The sequence below is a fragment of the Macaca fascicularis genome, chromosome 16 (genome assembly GCF_037993035.2).
Source record: "Macaca fascicularis isolate 582-1 chromosome 16, T2T-MFA8v1.1".
Taxonomy (NCBI): Eukaryota; Metazoa; Chordata; class Mammalia; order Primates; family Cercopithecidae; genus Macaca; species Macaca fascicularis.
The window spans coordinates 1,920,107-1,933,397 of NC_088390.1; the positions used below are offsets into that span (position 1 = coordinate 1,920,107).

The 13,291-nt window shown below is 47.1% G+C and overlaps 1 protein-coding gene across 22 annotated transcripts in view; it reads right to left on the minus strand.

The window, feature by feature from the left end:
• SMYD4 (SET and MYND domain containing 4) overlaps positions 1-13,291 on the minus strand; it is a 47,484-nt gene that overhangs the window by 20,886 nt on the left and 13,307 nt on the right. For 18 of the 22 annotated variants that reach the window (XR_012425105.1, XR_012425107.1, XR_012425108.1 and 15 more), the window contains 3 exons: positions 12,581-12,725; positions 6,031-6,120; positions 1,775-2,936 (listed from right to left, as the gene is read on the minus strand). Coding sequence is in view for 17 of the 22 variants with exons in the window: in XM_045375668.3 (XP_045231603.2) it covers positions 1,775-2,936; positions 6,031-6,120; positions 12,581-12,725 (1,397 nt within the window). In the remaining 5 variants the exon portion in view is untranslated. The remainder of the gene's footprint in view (positions 1-1,774; positions 2,937-6,030; positions 6,121-12,580; positions 12,726-13,291) is intronic. The other 4 variants (XM_074018195.1, XM_074018193.1, XM_045375669.3 and 1 more) reach the window with 1 other exon arrangement.

Here is a 13,291-nt window from a genome sequence, read left to right on the forward strand (position 1 = left end):
CACCTCGGCCTCCCAAAGTGCTGGGATTACAGGCGTGAGCCACTGTGTCAGGCCTTTTGTGTATGTACCTTATAACAAACTTGCTATTACTGTTTAAGACAGTTTTCCTTCATAACCAAAAAATTTCAGGTTGAGTGCGGTGGCTCACACCTGTAATCCCAGCACTTGGGGAGGCTGAGGCGGGAGGACTGCTTGAGCCCAGGAGTTCAAGACCAGCCTGGGCCACATAGCAAGTCCTCATCTCTATTAAAAACATTTTAAAAGGCCGGGTGAGCACATATACACCATGGAATACTATGCAGCCATAAAAATGGATGAGTTTGTGTCCTTTGTAGGGACATGGATGCAGCTGGAAACCATCATTCTTAGCAAACTATCACAAGAACAGAAAACCAAACACCGCATGTTCTCACTCATAGGTGGGAACTGAACAATGAGATCACTTGGACTCGGGAAGGGGAACATCACACACCGGGGCCTATCATGGGGAGTGGGGAGGGGGCAAGGATTGCATTGGGAGTTATACCTGATGTAAATAACAAGTTGATGGGTGCTGACGAATTGATGGGGGCAGCACAGCAACATGGCACAAGTATACATATGTAACAAACCTGCACGTTGTGCACATGTACCCTAGAACTTAAAGTATAATAAAAAAATAATAAATAAATAAATAAAGGAATAAAAAAAAAGTAAATTTTAAAAAAAAAAAAAAGGCCGGGTGAGGTGGCTCATGCCTGTAATCTCAGCACTTTGGGAGGCCAAAGCAGTTGGATCACCTGAAGCCAGGAGTTCAAGTCCCACCTGGCCAACATAGCAAAACCCCGTCTCTACTAACACCACAAAAAAATTAGCCAGGTGTGGTGGCGTATGCCTGTAATCTCAGTTACTTGGGAGGCTGAGGCATGAGAATCATTTGAACCTGGGAGGTGGAGGTTGCAGTGAGCCAAGATTGCAACCCTGCACTACAGCCTGGGAGAGAGCAAGACTCTGTCTCAAAAAAAAAAATTTTTTTTTGTCAGCAACATGAACTTTTTAAAGAATTTAAAAAGAATTTTACAAACATAGCTTTGCACAACTCTGTAAAGTTAGCTGGGATAAAACTACCCATTTTCCATATGAGACACTGGGGCAGAACGAGATCAAATAATTTTTTTTTTTTTTTTTTGAGACGGAGTCTTGCTCTGTCACCCAGGCTGGAGTGCAGTGGCACGATCTCGGCTCACTGCAAACTCCACCTCCCGGGTTCAGGTGATTCTCCTGTCTCAGCCTCCCGAGTAGCTGGGATTACAGGCACCCACCACCACGTCCAGCTAATTTTTAAAATTTTATTTTTAGTAGAGATGGGGTTTCACCATGTTTTTTTTTTTTTTTTTTTTTTGAGACACAGTCTTGCTCTGTCACCCAGGCTGGAGTGCAGTGGCCGGATCTCAGCTCACTGCAAGCTCCGCCTCCCGGGTTTACGCCATTCTCCTGCCTCAGCCTCCCGAGTAGCTGGGACTACAGGCGCCCGCCACCTCACCCGGCTATTTTTTTGTATTTTTTTAGTAGAGACGGGGTTTCACCGTGTTAGCCGGGATGGTCTCTCGATCTCCTGACCTCGTGATCCGCCCGTCTCGGCCTCCCAAAGTGCTGGGATTACAGGCTTGAGCCACCGCGCCCGGCCGGTTTCACCACGTTGGCCAGGATGGTCTTGATCTCTGGACCTTGTGATCTGGCCACTTACCTGTGTGTTGCACGGTGGCCATCGCCTGAGCGTCAGTCTCCCTCTTACCTGTGTGTTGTACGGTGGTTATCGCCTGAGCATTACACTGCAGCTGTAACATGTGCCTCAGCATTGCCACTCCCCAAATAGTCACGTCGGGACACGACTCAGGTGTCACTGCTGCTGTGAGCTGAGAGGAGTTCACACCTGTTGGGATGGCCTGTAAACTGGCTGCTTCTAGCTGCCTGCACAGTACAGAAACACAGAGAGCACAGAGGAATTTGTGCTCCGGGCTGTGGTTTTCAGTATGGGGCAAAAGGTTGAAGACAGCATCATAATTACTGTCATACTTCCCATTAGCATCGCATCCAGGAATCGGGGTCTCAACCACATTGCCATTTTTCTCACTCTCTCCTCGGCCATAATTAAGTGTCTTGACCTGATTGTCGCTTTCTGGTAAACAGATGTCCTTGTTACTAATCTTAACACAAAGCTTCTTCATGATTTTGCGAACATCCTCAACTCCCACCACAAGAGTCAACCTCAGGGCAATGTGGCAAAAGACACCCAGTGTGAGAAGCAGCCCCCCCAGAGGACATTCTGTCCTGTGGTAGAGCTCCCAGGCCTGCTGCAAACACTCCTGGCTGCAATACTTGGCATAACTGCATCCGTCACACGGAACTGTGGCCAAAGTGTGCTTCAAACATCGGTGACAATAGAGGTCCCCATTGGTGACTCTGGTGTCCCACTGGCTGTCTAGGCCATGATGCGGTGGTGGCAGTTCTCCAGGGTTGAGAACACTCACAAAAGCATCCTCCTTCACCAGGAGCTCTCCTGGGAGAATATCTTTCGTGGCAACAAGATAGCGACCTTTTAAAGGATCTATGCACAAGCCGACGGATGATGAGGCGTTGGAAAGTCGTTCATTCTCTCCCCTGAGCGCCACATCCTCAAGGGTTTTGGCCAGAGTTGCTGGGAAGGTTTCTGTGGGATTCTCCTTTTCCTGTACCTTCATTTTCAGATGATGGAGGTTTCTCTGCAGAGTCTGACGGGGGACATCTGCTAGGGTTGGTGTGGCCGTGAAGTTCCTTTCAAGATCACCGACGGTCTGGCTTGCCTCCTGTAGTCTCCCCAGGGCCACCAGACATTCTGCTCTACGTAACATGATCTTGGGCTGCAGTCTTTCTGGATAGCCATGCGTCTGTGCTCTGCTAATGTCTTTAATACACGTCTGAAAACAGAAAGAAAATCCCACAATGACCCTTGGTCCCTAGTCTTCAATGTTTACTGAAAGTATTTCCAAAAATCTATAGGAAAGTTAAGGATTACTAAAAATGGAACAATTACAACCACATGCTTATTTAAATCATATAGTTTTGAGTGATCCTTTCAGTGATTAGCAATACTTGTTGAGGATACTGGTATGCTTAATGTTCTTGGATTAAATATTTCTATTTTTTTAGGAAAAAAAGTCTTCTGGATAGAAGAATTATAGTATGGGCCGGGCATGGTGGCTCAAGCCTGTAATCCCAGCACTTTGGGAGGCCAAGGCGGGCGGATCACGAGGTCAGGAGATCAAGACCATCCTGGCTAACACGGTGAAACCCTGTCTCTACTAAAAAATACAGAAAACTAGCCGGGCGAGGTGGCGGGCCCCTGTAGTCCCAGCTACTCGGGAGGCTGAGGCAGGAGAATGGCGTAAACCCGGGAGGCGGAGCTTGCAGTGAGCTGAGATCCGGCCACTGCACTCCAGCCTGGGCGACAGAGCGAGACTCCGTCTCAAAAAAAAAAAAACAAACAAAAAAAACAAACAAGAAAAGTTATAAAGGGTTAAATGTACTGGAAGTTCTTCTTCCTAATCATTGGCCTCAGTAGTCCAGGACTTTCTTGCTTAGAGTCTAGAGTTAGATTCCTGCTTTTCTCTTTTAGTCTGAAGGGCAGGTAAGTGTGGACTTCTTACTATTCCAATAGTTCTCAACTCTAAGGTATAATTTGATTTTTTTTTTTTTTTTTTTTTTTTTTGAGACGGAGTCTTGCTCTGTCACCCAGGCTGGAGTGCAGTGGCCGGATCTCAGCTCACTGCAAGCTCCGCCTCCCGGGTTTACGCCATTCTCCTGCCTCAGCCTCCCGAATAGCTGGGACTACAGGCGCCCGCCACCTCACCCGGCTATTTTTTTGTATTTTTTTAGTAGAGACGGGGTTTCACCGTGTTAGCCAGGATCGTCTCTCGATCTCCTGACCTTGTGATCCACCCGTCTCGGCCTCCCAAAGTGCTGGGATTACAGGCTTGAGCCACCGCGCCCGGCCAATTTGAATTTTTGTAGAATTCTGAAACAGATGTATCAAAATGGCATTTTAGAGCTTGTCCTTAGACTTCTCTAATACAAATTCCAGATGCCTCAGAGATATCCTCCTAAAACATTAATCTGATTTTGGTCACTTCCTGTTTTAAAAACTCCACTGACACGGCTGGATGCCTGGCTCACGCCTGTAATCCCAGCACTTTGGAAGCCTGAGGCGGGAGGATCACGAGGTCAGGAGATTGAGACCAGCCTGAACAACGTGGTGAAATGCTCTCTCTACTAAAAATACAAAACTTAGCCAGGCATGGTGGCGGGCGCCTGTAGTCCCAGCTACTTGTGAGGCTGAGGCAGGAGAATGGTGTGGACCCGGGAGGCAGAGTTTGCAGTGAGCCGAGATAGCGTAACTGCACTCCAGACTGGGTGACAGAGCAAGACTCTGACTCAAAAAAAAAAAAAAGAAGCAAACAGTATACTTTGCAAACACTTGGAACCTGAAGTATTAGCAGCAACTAGTCACTCAGCTAATCCTGACACTGAGCACTGCTGACCTGTTGGATACAGTCCACACCCCCATTGAATGTCCCATCGCTCTTTCCCTTTTCTTTTGAGACAGAGCCCTCTCTCACCCAAGCTGGAGTGCAGTGGCACCATCTCAGCTCACTGACTCACTGCAACATCTGCCTCCCAGGTTCAAGTGATTCTCCTGCCTCAGCCTCCTGAGTAGCTGGGATTACAGGCGCCCGCCACCTGCCCAGCTAATTTTTGTATTTTTAGTAGAGACGGGGTTTCACCATGTTGGCCAGGCTGGTTTCGAACTCCTGACTTCAAGTGATCCGCCCGCCTCGGCCTCCCGAAGTGCTGTGATTACAGGCATGAGCCACTGCGCCCGGCCCCATAGCTCTTTCTTGTCAATCAACACTATCCCATATGGTCACCTGTGATCAGTGAAATGACTCAGGAGAAAGAGCAAGTTTAGTTATTTATACATATTTTTTGAGATGGAGTCTCGCTCTGTCGCCCAGGCTGGAGTGCAGTGGTGCGATCTGGGCTCACTGCAACCTCCGTCTCCCAGGTTCAAGCAATACTCCTGCCTCAGCCTCCCGAGTAGCTGGGACTACAGGTGCCTGCCACCATGCCCAGTTCATTTTTGTATTTTTAGTAGAGATGGGGTTTCACCACGTTGGCCAGGATGATTTCGAACTCCAGACTTCGTGATCCGCCTGCCTTGGCCTCCCAAAGGGCTGGGATTGCAGGTGTGAGCCACCGTGTCTGGCCTACTACATTTTTTTGAGAGAGAGTCTCACTCTGTCACCCAGGTTGGAGTGCAGTGGCGTGATCTTGGCTCACTGTAACCTCCACCTCCTGAGCGATTCTCCTGCCTCAGCCTCCTTAGTAGCTGGGACTACACTACGCTACACTCGGCTAATTTTTATCCCTGTATTTTTATTTATTTATTTATTTATTTTTGAGACGGAGTCTCGCTCTGTCGCCCAGGCTGGAGTGCAGTGGCCAGATCTCAGCTCACTGCAAGCTCCGCCTCCCGGGTTCCCGCCATTCTCCTGCCTCAGCCTCCCGAGCAGCTGGGACCACAGGCGCCGCCACCTCGCCCGGCTAATTTTTTGTGTTTTTAGTAGAGACGGGGTTTCGCCGTGTTAGCCAGGATGGTCTCAATCTCCTGACCTTGTGATCCGCCCGTCTCGGCCTCCCAAAGTGCTGGGATTACAGGCTTGAGCCACCGCGCCCGGCCTGTATTTTTAATAGAGATGGGGTTTCACCGTGTTGGCCAGGCTGGTCTTGAATTCTTGACCTCAGGTGATCCGCCTGCCTCGACCTCCCAAAGTGCTGAGATTATAGCTGTGAGTGCCCAGCCCAACTTTAGGTAGATGCTAATGTGCTTCCGATTCAACCAATAGCAGCATGACCTGATTTGAGAGCTCCATGGAAGAAGCAGAGACGAAGGTCTAGTCCTCCAGTGAAGGCCCCCCGGATCCTCTGCACGCACACTAGGTATCTGATACTCACCTCGTACTGACCCAGGTGGAAGAGGGCTGCCGAGCGGTTAGCATAGCACAGCGACATGTCCTCAGTGTTAGGCCTTGAATGTGACACTCCCTGCAAAACAATGAACTGGTTAAAGGTATAAATGGAAACTAGCATCTCTAAAGTACATTTTTCAGATATTACGGGCTCTTGTACTAAAGACTGTGAAACTGGGAAAGTTACTGAACCTCGTTGTGCTTCAGCTTACGTTTTAACTACCTGAGAGCAAAGCTGTGAAGAGCAAGTGAGGACATCAGTATTAAAAGCACTTTGTCAGATACAGCTTCAACCACAAACAACACTGAAGGTGAATAAGAAACTGAGGGAAGTACCTGCAAGCATAATATCCCATTTCCTGAATATAACAAAGGGTGGGTGGCACACATAGAAATTCACACAAGGAGAAACATAAATAGTTACAGAAAACAAATGATTAATTCACATACGGATAGCCAAATAGATGAAAATGAATGCAAAAAAAGGGATACTAGGATGGGCGTGGTGGCTCCTATCTGTAATTCCAGGCTGAGGCAGGTGAATCACTTGAGGCCAGGAGCTCGAGACCAGCCTGACCAACATGACAAAATCCCGTCTCTACTAAAAATATAAAAAAATAGCAGGGCATGGTAATGTGTGCCTGCAATCCCAGCTACTTGGGAGGCTGAGGCATGAGAATGGCTTGAACCTGGGAGGCGGAGGTTGCAGTGAGCTGAGATAGTGCCTGAGTGACAGAGTGAGATGGTCACAAACAGACAAATAAACAAAAAAGAGTACTTTTTTCTATCATCAAATTGGCAAGGATTAATAATAACCATAAATATGGTACTCAAGTAAAGGTAGGAAAGATGGTGAGCATTCAATAAAAGTACTGGGATAAGACCCGATGTGGTGGCTCAGGCCTGCAACCCCAGCACTTTGGGAGGTCGAGGCAGGTGGATCACTTGAGGCCAGGAGTTCGAGGCCAGCCTGACCAACATGACAAAAACCCATCTCTACTAAGAAAAATACAAAAATTAGCTGGGCGTGGTGGCGCACGCCTGTAATCCCCGTTACTTGGGTGAGTGAGGCAGGAGAATTGCTTGGATTCAGGAGGCAGAGGTTGTGGGGAGCTGAGATCATACCACTGCACTCCAGCCTCTGTCTCAAAAAATAATAATAATAATAAAATAAACATATATATATGGATAAGTAGGTAGACGATGAGCAAAATAAAGTGATAAATCTTTCACTGGATAAATTCCAAATACATCAAATTCTTAATGTAAAAACAAAGCAACAGGAGCACTAGAAGAACTATAGAAAGCATGCAAAGTAATGCTGGAAGAATCCCTGACTGTGACACAAAACCCAGAGGCCATAAAAGGTGAATAAACTTGACTGCCTGAAAATAAACAATATCTTCACACCAAAAACAAACACAAGCAAAAGGCAAACACTGAACTGGAAAAAATACCTGCAATTCATATTACAGGCAAAGAGCTGATTTCTTTACTTTGTCAAGATTTCCTACAGATCACTAAGATGACAACCAATAAATCAACAGGAAAATGGGCAACGATATGGACAGTTCTCACAGGAAATAAAAATGGCTCTTAAATATGTGAAAAAAAATGCTCAGCCTCATACAATCAATAAAATGCAAATTAAAACTGTACAGAAAGGCCATTTTTTACCTATCAGGCAAAGCAAAATAAAATTGATGGCACACAGAGCTGGTCAAGGAGTGGGATAATGGACATTCTCATTATGCGGTTAGTGGGGGTGTACACTGGTTTCATAATTACCGAGGGTAATTTAACAATATATGTCAAAATTCTATATGTATATATCTATATAAAATATCCATTGACCCAGCAATTCCTCTTTTAGGAATTAATCCTACTATCATTTATCATACAGTTATATATGAAAAATGACATTCATGCAAGGGTTTTTTTTCTTTTTCTGAGGCACAGTCTCTCTTTGTTGTCCAGGCTAGAGTGCAGTGGGGCGATCTCAGCTCGCTGCAGCCTCCGCCTCCTGCGTTCAAGTGATTCTCCTGCCTCAGCCTCCCAAGTAGCTAGGGTTACAGGCATATGCCACCATGCCAGTTTATTTTTTTTTTTATTTTTTTTTTTGAGACGGAGTCTCGCTCTGTCACCCAGCCCAGGCTGGAGTGCAGTGGCGCGATCTCGGCTCACTGCAAGCTCCGCCTCCCGGGTTCACGCCATTCTCCTGCCTCAGCCTCCCGAGTAGCTGGGACTACAGGCGCCCACAACCACGCCCGGCTAATTTTTTTGTAATTTTTAGTAGAGACGGGGTTTCACCGTGGTCTCGATCTCCTGACCTTGTGATACGCCCGCCTCGGCCTCCCAAAGTGCTGGGATTACAGGCGTGAGCCACCGCGCCCGGCCCATGCCAGTTTATTTTTGTATTTTTAGTAGAGACGGGGTTTCACCACGTTGGCCAGGCTGGTCTTGAACTCCTGACCTTAGGGGATCCACCCGTCTCGGCCTCCCAAAGTGCTGGGATTACAGGTGTGAGCCACCGTGCCTGGCCCTGTGCAAAGTTTCTCATCACAGAATTGTTTGAAATAGCAAAAGATAGGAAACAAGCATTGATCCACAGGATACTGGTTACATAAATTGATACACCCATTTAATGGAACACCATGTAGCCATAATAAAGAATGAGGACGCTCTTGTTTTTTGAGACAGAGTTCTGCTCTTTCGCCCAGGCTACAGCGAAGTGGCATGTTCTTGGCTCACTAAAACTTCCACACACCCCCCCACCCCACCCCCCGCACTGGGGTTCAAGCAATTCTCCTCTCTCAGCCTCCCAAGTAGCTGGGATTATAGGCGCATGCCCCACCACGCCCAGCTAATTTTTGTATTTTTAGTAGAGACAGGGTTTCGTCCTGTGGGCCAGGCTGGTCTTGAACTCCTGACCTCAGGTGATCCATCTGCCTCGGCCTCCCAAAGTGCTAGGATTACGGGTGTGAACCACCGCGCCCGGCCTGAGGATGCTCTTTATGTACTGAAATGGAATGATCTTTAAACTATTACTGTTAAGTGGACAAGGCATGATGCTGAACAATATGTGCAGAATGTTACGGATGTAAAAACACGGTGTGTGTGCAGGGGTGGAAGGCTGTATTTACACACGTCTGGAGTATGCTCTGGAAATACACTCAACGGTGCTAGTTTATGGGAACAGAAAATCACGTGGTCAGGCGACAGGAGAGGCAGACGACACTGTACACTCCTGCACTTTTAAAATCTATGGGAACAGATTCTCTACTCACCAATAAACCGATATAATAATGAAACTGTAATCATCACAACCAGTACTGCTTGGGATACGGAGAAATGAACATTCCCGTACTCCGCCAGCAGGGATGTTAACTAGTTCTTTCCTGGAGAACAATTCAGCATCAAGTACCAAAGGCCTGAAAAAATACATTCCTTCTGCCCCAGCAATTACCCTTCTAGGAATTTACCCTAAGCAAGCAATCGGATATATGCAAATATTTACATAGAAAGATGCTCATTGCAGTGTTATGATCCCGAACAATTTGCCAACATTAGGAGATGTGAAATCAAGTACGGCTTTTTCTCCGTCATGGAACACTAAGCCAGCCGTAAAGCATCGTGTTCCAGTGGAAAATTTAACAACATGAGAAAATGGGCACAATCAATTGTCGAGGGAAAAAGGCAGGTCACAAAACAGAAGGTGCAGCATTATCCCAATTTTGTAAAAACATATTTTCGGAGGAAAAAGTCTGGCTGGATGGATGTAAGCAAAAACGTTAACAGTGCCTATCACGGGTTATGAGGTTTTTTTTCCTCTTTGTGCTTCTCTGTACTTTTCGAAGTAAACATATATTACTTTTACAATCAGATAAAAACAACAAATATTTTTACAAAGAGAATAGCAGCTTTCTAGAAAATTGCACAGCACCGTAATCACCGACATACTGGCTTCATGAAATAGGCAGGCTCATCTCCCTCCGCAGTCAGAGCAAACCTTAATTTTTTCTCTGGCTTCAGTTTTTATTTTCCCTGTTTTCCTTAAAGAACTTCCCATGTGATCACATTTATGATGCACATACATAAAGTTGAAGAGATTAGCTCTGAAAAAAGAACTATTAAGCCATTTATCACTGGATCATTACACCTAACGGACTTTAATCCCTCAGCAATCACTAAAGCTTACATTATTTAGCTAAATACTTTATTATAACACTACAAAGCAGGGATTTTATCAGCTGTAGAAGCTGCTGTTGTAGGTGTGATCGTTTTTGGAAAATTAATCCCAAACTGCAAGCACATTCAAGCATAAACCTGTTAAAGATTCAGAGTAGGATCCACACCCTTCAAATGAAAAAAATTGTTTGTTCTGAACAGAGACAGGGCCTCGCTGTGTTACCTAGGCCTGCCTTGAACTCCTGGGCGCAGGCGATCCTGCCGCCTGGGTCTCCTAAAGTGTTGGAATTACATGAGTGAGCCACTGTGCCCAGCCTACCCTTCAAATTTAAACTTACTCTTTTAATATCCAAGGTCACAGACCTGGTGCAAGAGATTGATACGTTCCTGCTTTAAGCCCATGTAAGTCTCTTAAAAGCTATGGAAGGAAGTTGCTCAACGGATCTTGTTCCAGTTCTTACTATGAAAGCAGGACAACAAGAGTCATTTATACATTATGGTATAGATGGGGTCTTGCTATGTTGCCCAGGCTGGTCTTGAACTCCTGGGCTTAAGCAATCCTCTTGCCCCAGCCTCCCAAAGGGCTGGGATTACAGGTGTGAGCCACTGTGCCTGGCCAAGAGTAACAGATGACTGATTCCATCAAGCTAACAGTCTCATCACACATTCAGACAAAAGTGGCACGCAGTTCAACAGCGGCTGACAGACATGGGCAAGGCAGGCGAGGGGCCAGTAAGCTTACCGCTACAAGGTATCGGAAGGAATATGGACACAGAAGTTTCTTGAATAAATTCAGAACACATAAATTACTTTTTTTTTTGAGGCAGGGTCTCACTCTGTCACCCAGGCTAGTGCAGTGGCACCATCACAGCTCACTGAAGCCTGGAACTCCTGGTCTCAGTGACCCTCCTGCCTTCAGCCTCCTGAGTAGCTGACACTGATATGGTAGGTGGGCAGGGAACGCTGCATAAAGGCGAGTTCCTGGCTAGGGCTTCACCCTCGGGCCGTGCCCACTGACCTAGGTGAGGACAGGCACTCCTGCCTTCGCGCCCGAATGTTGCATTTTTCCAAGACCACCCTGGTCTGCCACGCCCCCAGCCTGGGCCTATAAAAACCCAAGACCCCAGCAGGCGGACACATAAGCAGCTGGACGTTGTCAGGAGTATGCCGGCAGAAGAGCAGCCGACAGGCACCAGCATGCCACCGACCGGTGGCAGAACGACACAGCGTTTGGCCACAGCAGTTGGAGAAGAGTTGGGTCGCTGAGTGGCCGGACTCCAGGGGAAAACCATCTCCCTTCTGGCTCCCCAATCTGCTGCGAGCTACTTCTACTCGGTAAAACCCTGCACTCATTCTCCAAGCCACGCATGATCTGATTCTTCCAGTACACCGAGGCAAGAACCCGGGATACAGGAAGCCCCCATCCTTGCAACAAGGTGGCGAGTCTAACCGAGCTGGTCAACACAAGCCGCCTAGAGACAGCAAACTAAAGTAGCACCATGGAACACGCGCCCACTGTGGCTTCAGCTGTAAACATTCAACCCTAGACACTGCCCTCGGGTCAGAGCCCCACAGCCTGCCCGTCTATATGCTCCCCTAGAGGTTTGAGCAGCAGGGCACTGAAGAAGCGAGCCACACCTCCACTGCACGCCCTGCGAGGGGAACAAGGGAACATTTCCCATTTCAGGACCACAGATGCCTGCCACCACCAGTCAGGCTAATTAAAAAATTTTTTTGTGTGTGGAGAAGGGGTCTCCCTATATTGTCCAGGCTGGTCTTGAACTCCTGGTCTCAAGTGATCCTCCCGACTCAGCCTCCCAAAGTGCTGGGATTACAGGTGTGAACCACTGCACTGGGCCGATAAACTACCTTTTGTTTTAGACTATAACCACAGCAGAATTCTGTCAGGTTTCTTTTTAAAATCCATTCAATATATTATAGATAAAGGTAACACTGGCTATGAAATTTAGCAATATGGCTCTACCTCCTGAAGAAATATGCATTGTTAAATTGCTGAGCTGGGCCAGGCATGGTGGCTCATGCCTGCAATCCCAGCACTTTGGGAGGCTGAGGCAGGCGGAACACCTGAGGTCAGGAGTTTGAGACCAGCCTGGCCAACATGGCGAAAACCCATCTTTACTAAAAATACAAAAATTAGCCAGGCATGGTGGCGCATGCCTGTAATCCCAGCTTCTCGGGAGAATGAGGTGGGAGGATTGCTTGAATCCCAGAGGCGAAGGTTGCAGTGAGCTGAGATTGCACCGCTGCACTCCAGCCTGGGCAAGAGAGCAAGACTCTGTCTCAAAGAAAAATAAACAAATAAATTGCTTGAGCTGGGAGTGTTTTACCTTAGAATATAGCACTGCAGCTCCTGTGTAATCTTTCTCCTGAAATTTTTTGTTTCCTTGTTCTCTGTAGAAAAGGGGAGCGTCCGAGTCCTTTCCCACCAAGTAACCTTTAGAAAGTCTTTTTAGAAACAGTTCATCCTCAGGTCTGCGTGAAGAGAGGAGGAAACAAAAGCAGCAGAAATGCGTTATTTCAAGGAAAGCTCCAAACCATTGCCTTCAAAACAAGAAAGCGGGCCTGCAAAACATTTCGCACACATGAGGATGTGTATATTGTGCAATGTGATTAGAGGAAAGAAATTTCATAGTCTCAGAGACACAGGGACCAGAATTTTTTTGAGACAGGGTCTCACTCTGTCACTCAGGCTGGAGTACAGTGGTGCCATCTCCACTCACTGCAGTCTTGACTTCCCAGGCTCAGATTCTCCCACCTCAGCCTCCTGAGTAGCTACACTAATTGGGAGGATGTGTGCCACCAGGCCTGCCTAATGTTTGTACTTTTTGTAGAGGTGGGGTTTTGCCATGTTAGCCAGGCTGGTCTCGAACTCCTGACCTCAAATGGTCCACCTGCCTCAGCCTCCCAAAGTGCTGGGAATACAGGTGTGAGCCCTCGCGCCTGGCTAGAATTTCTATTTAGAGGACTGAATGCTAATTTTTTATTCTTTATCTCATAATTATTGGCCAATGAACCATCCCTCGGATCATACATCATAA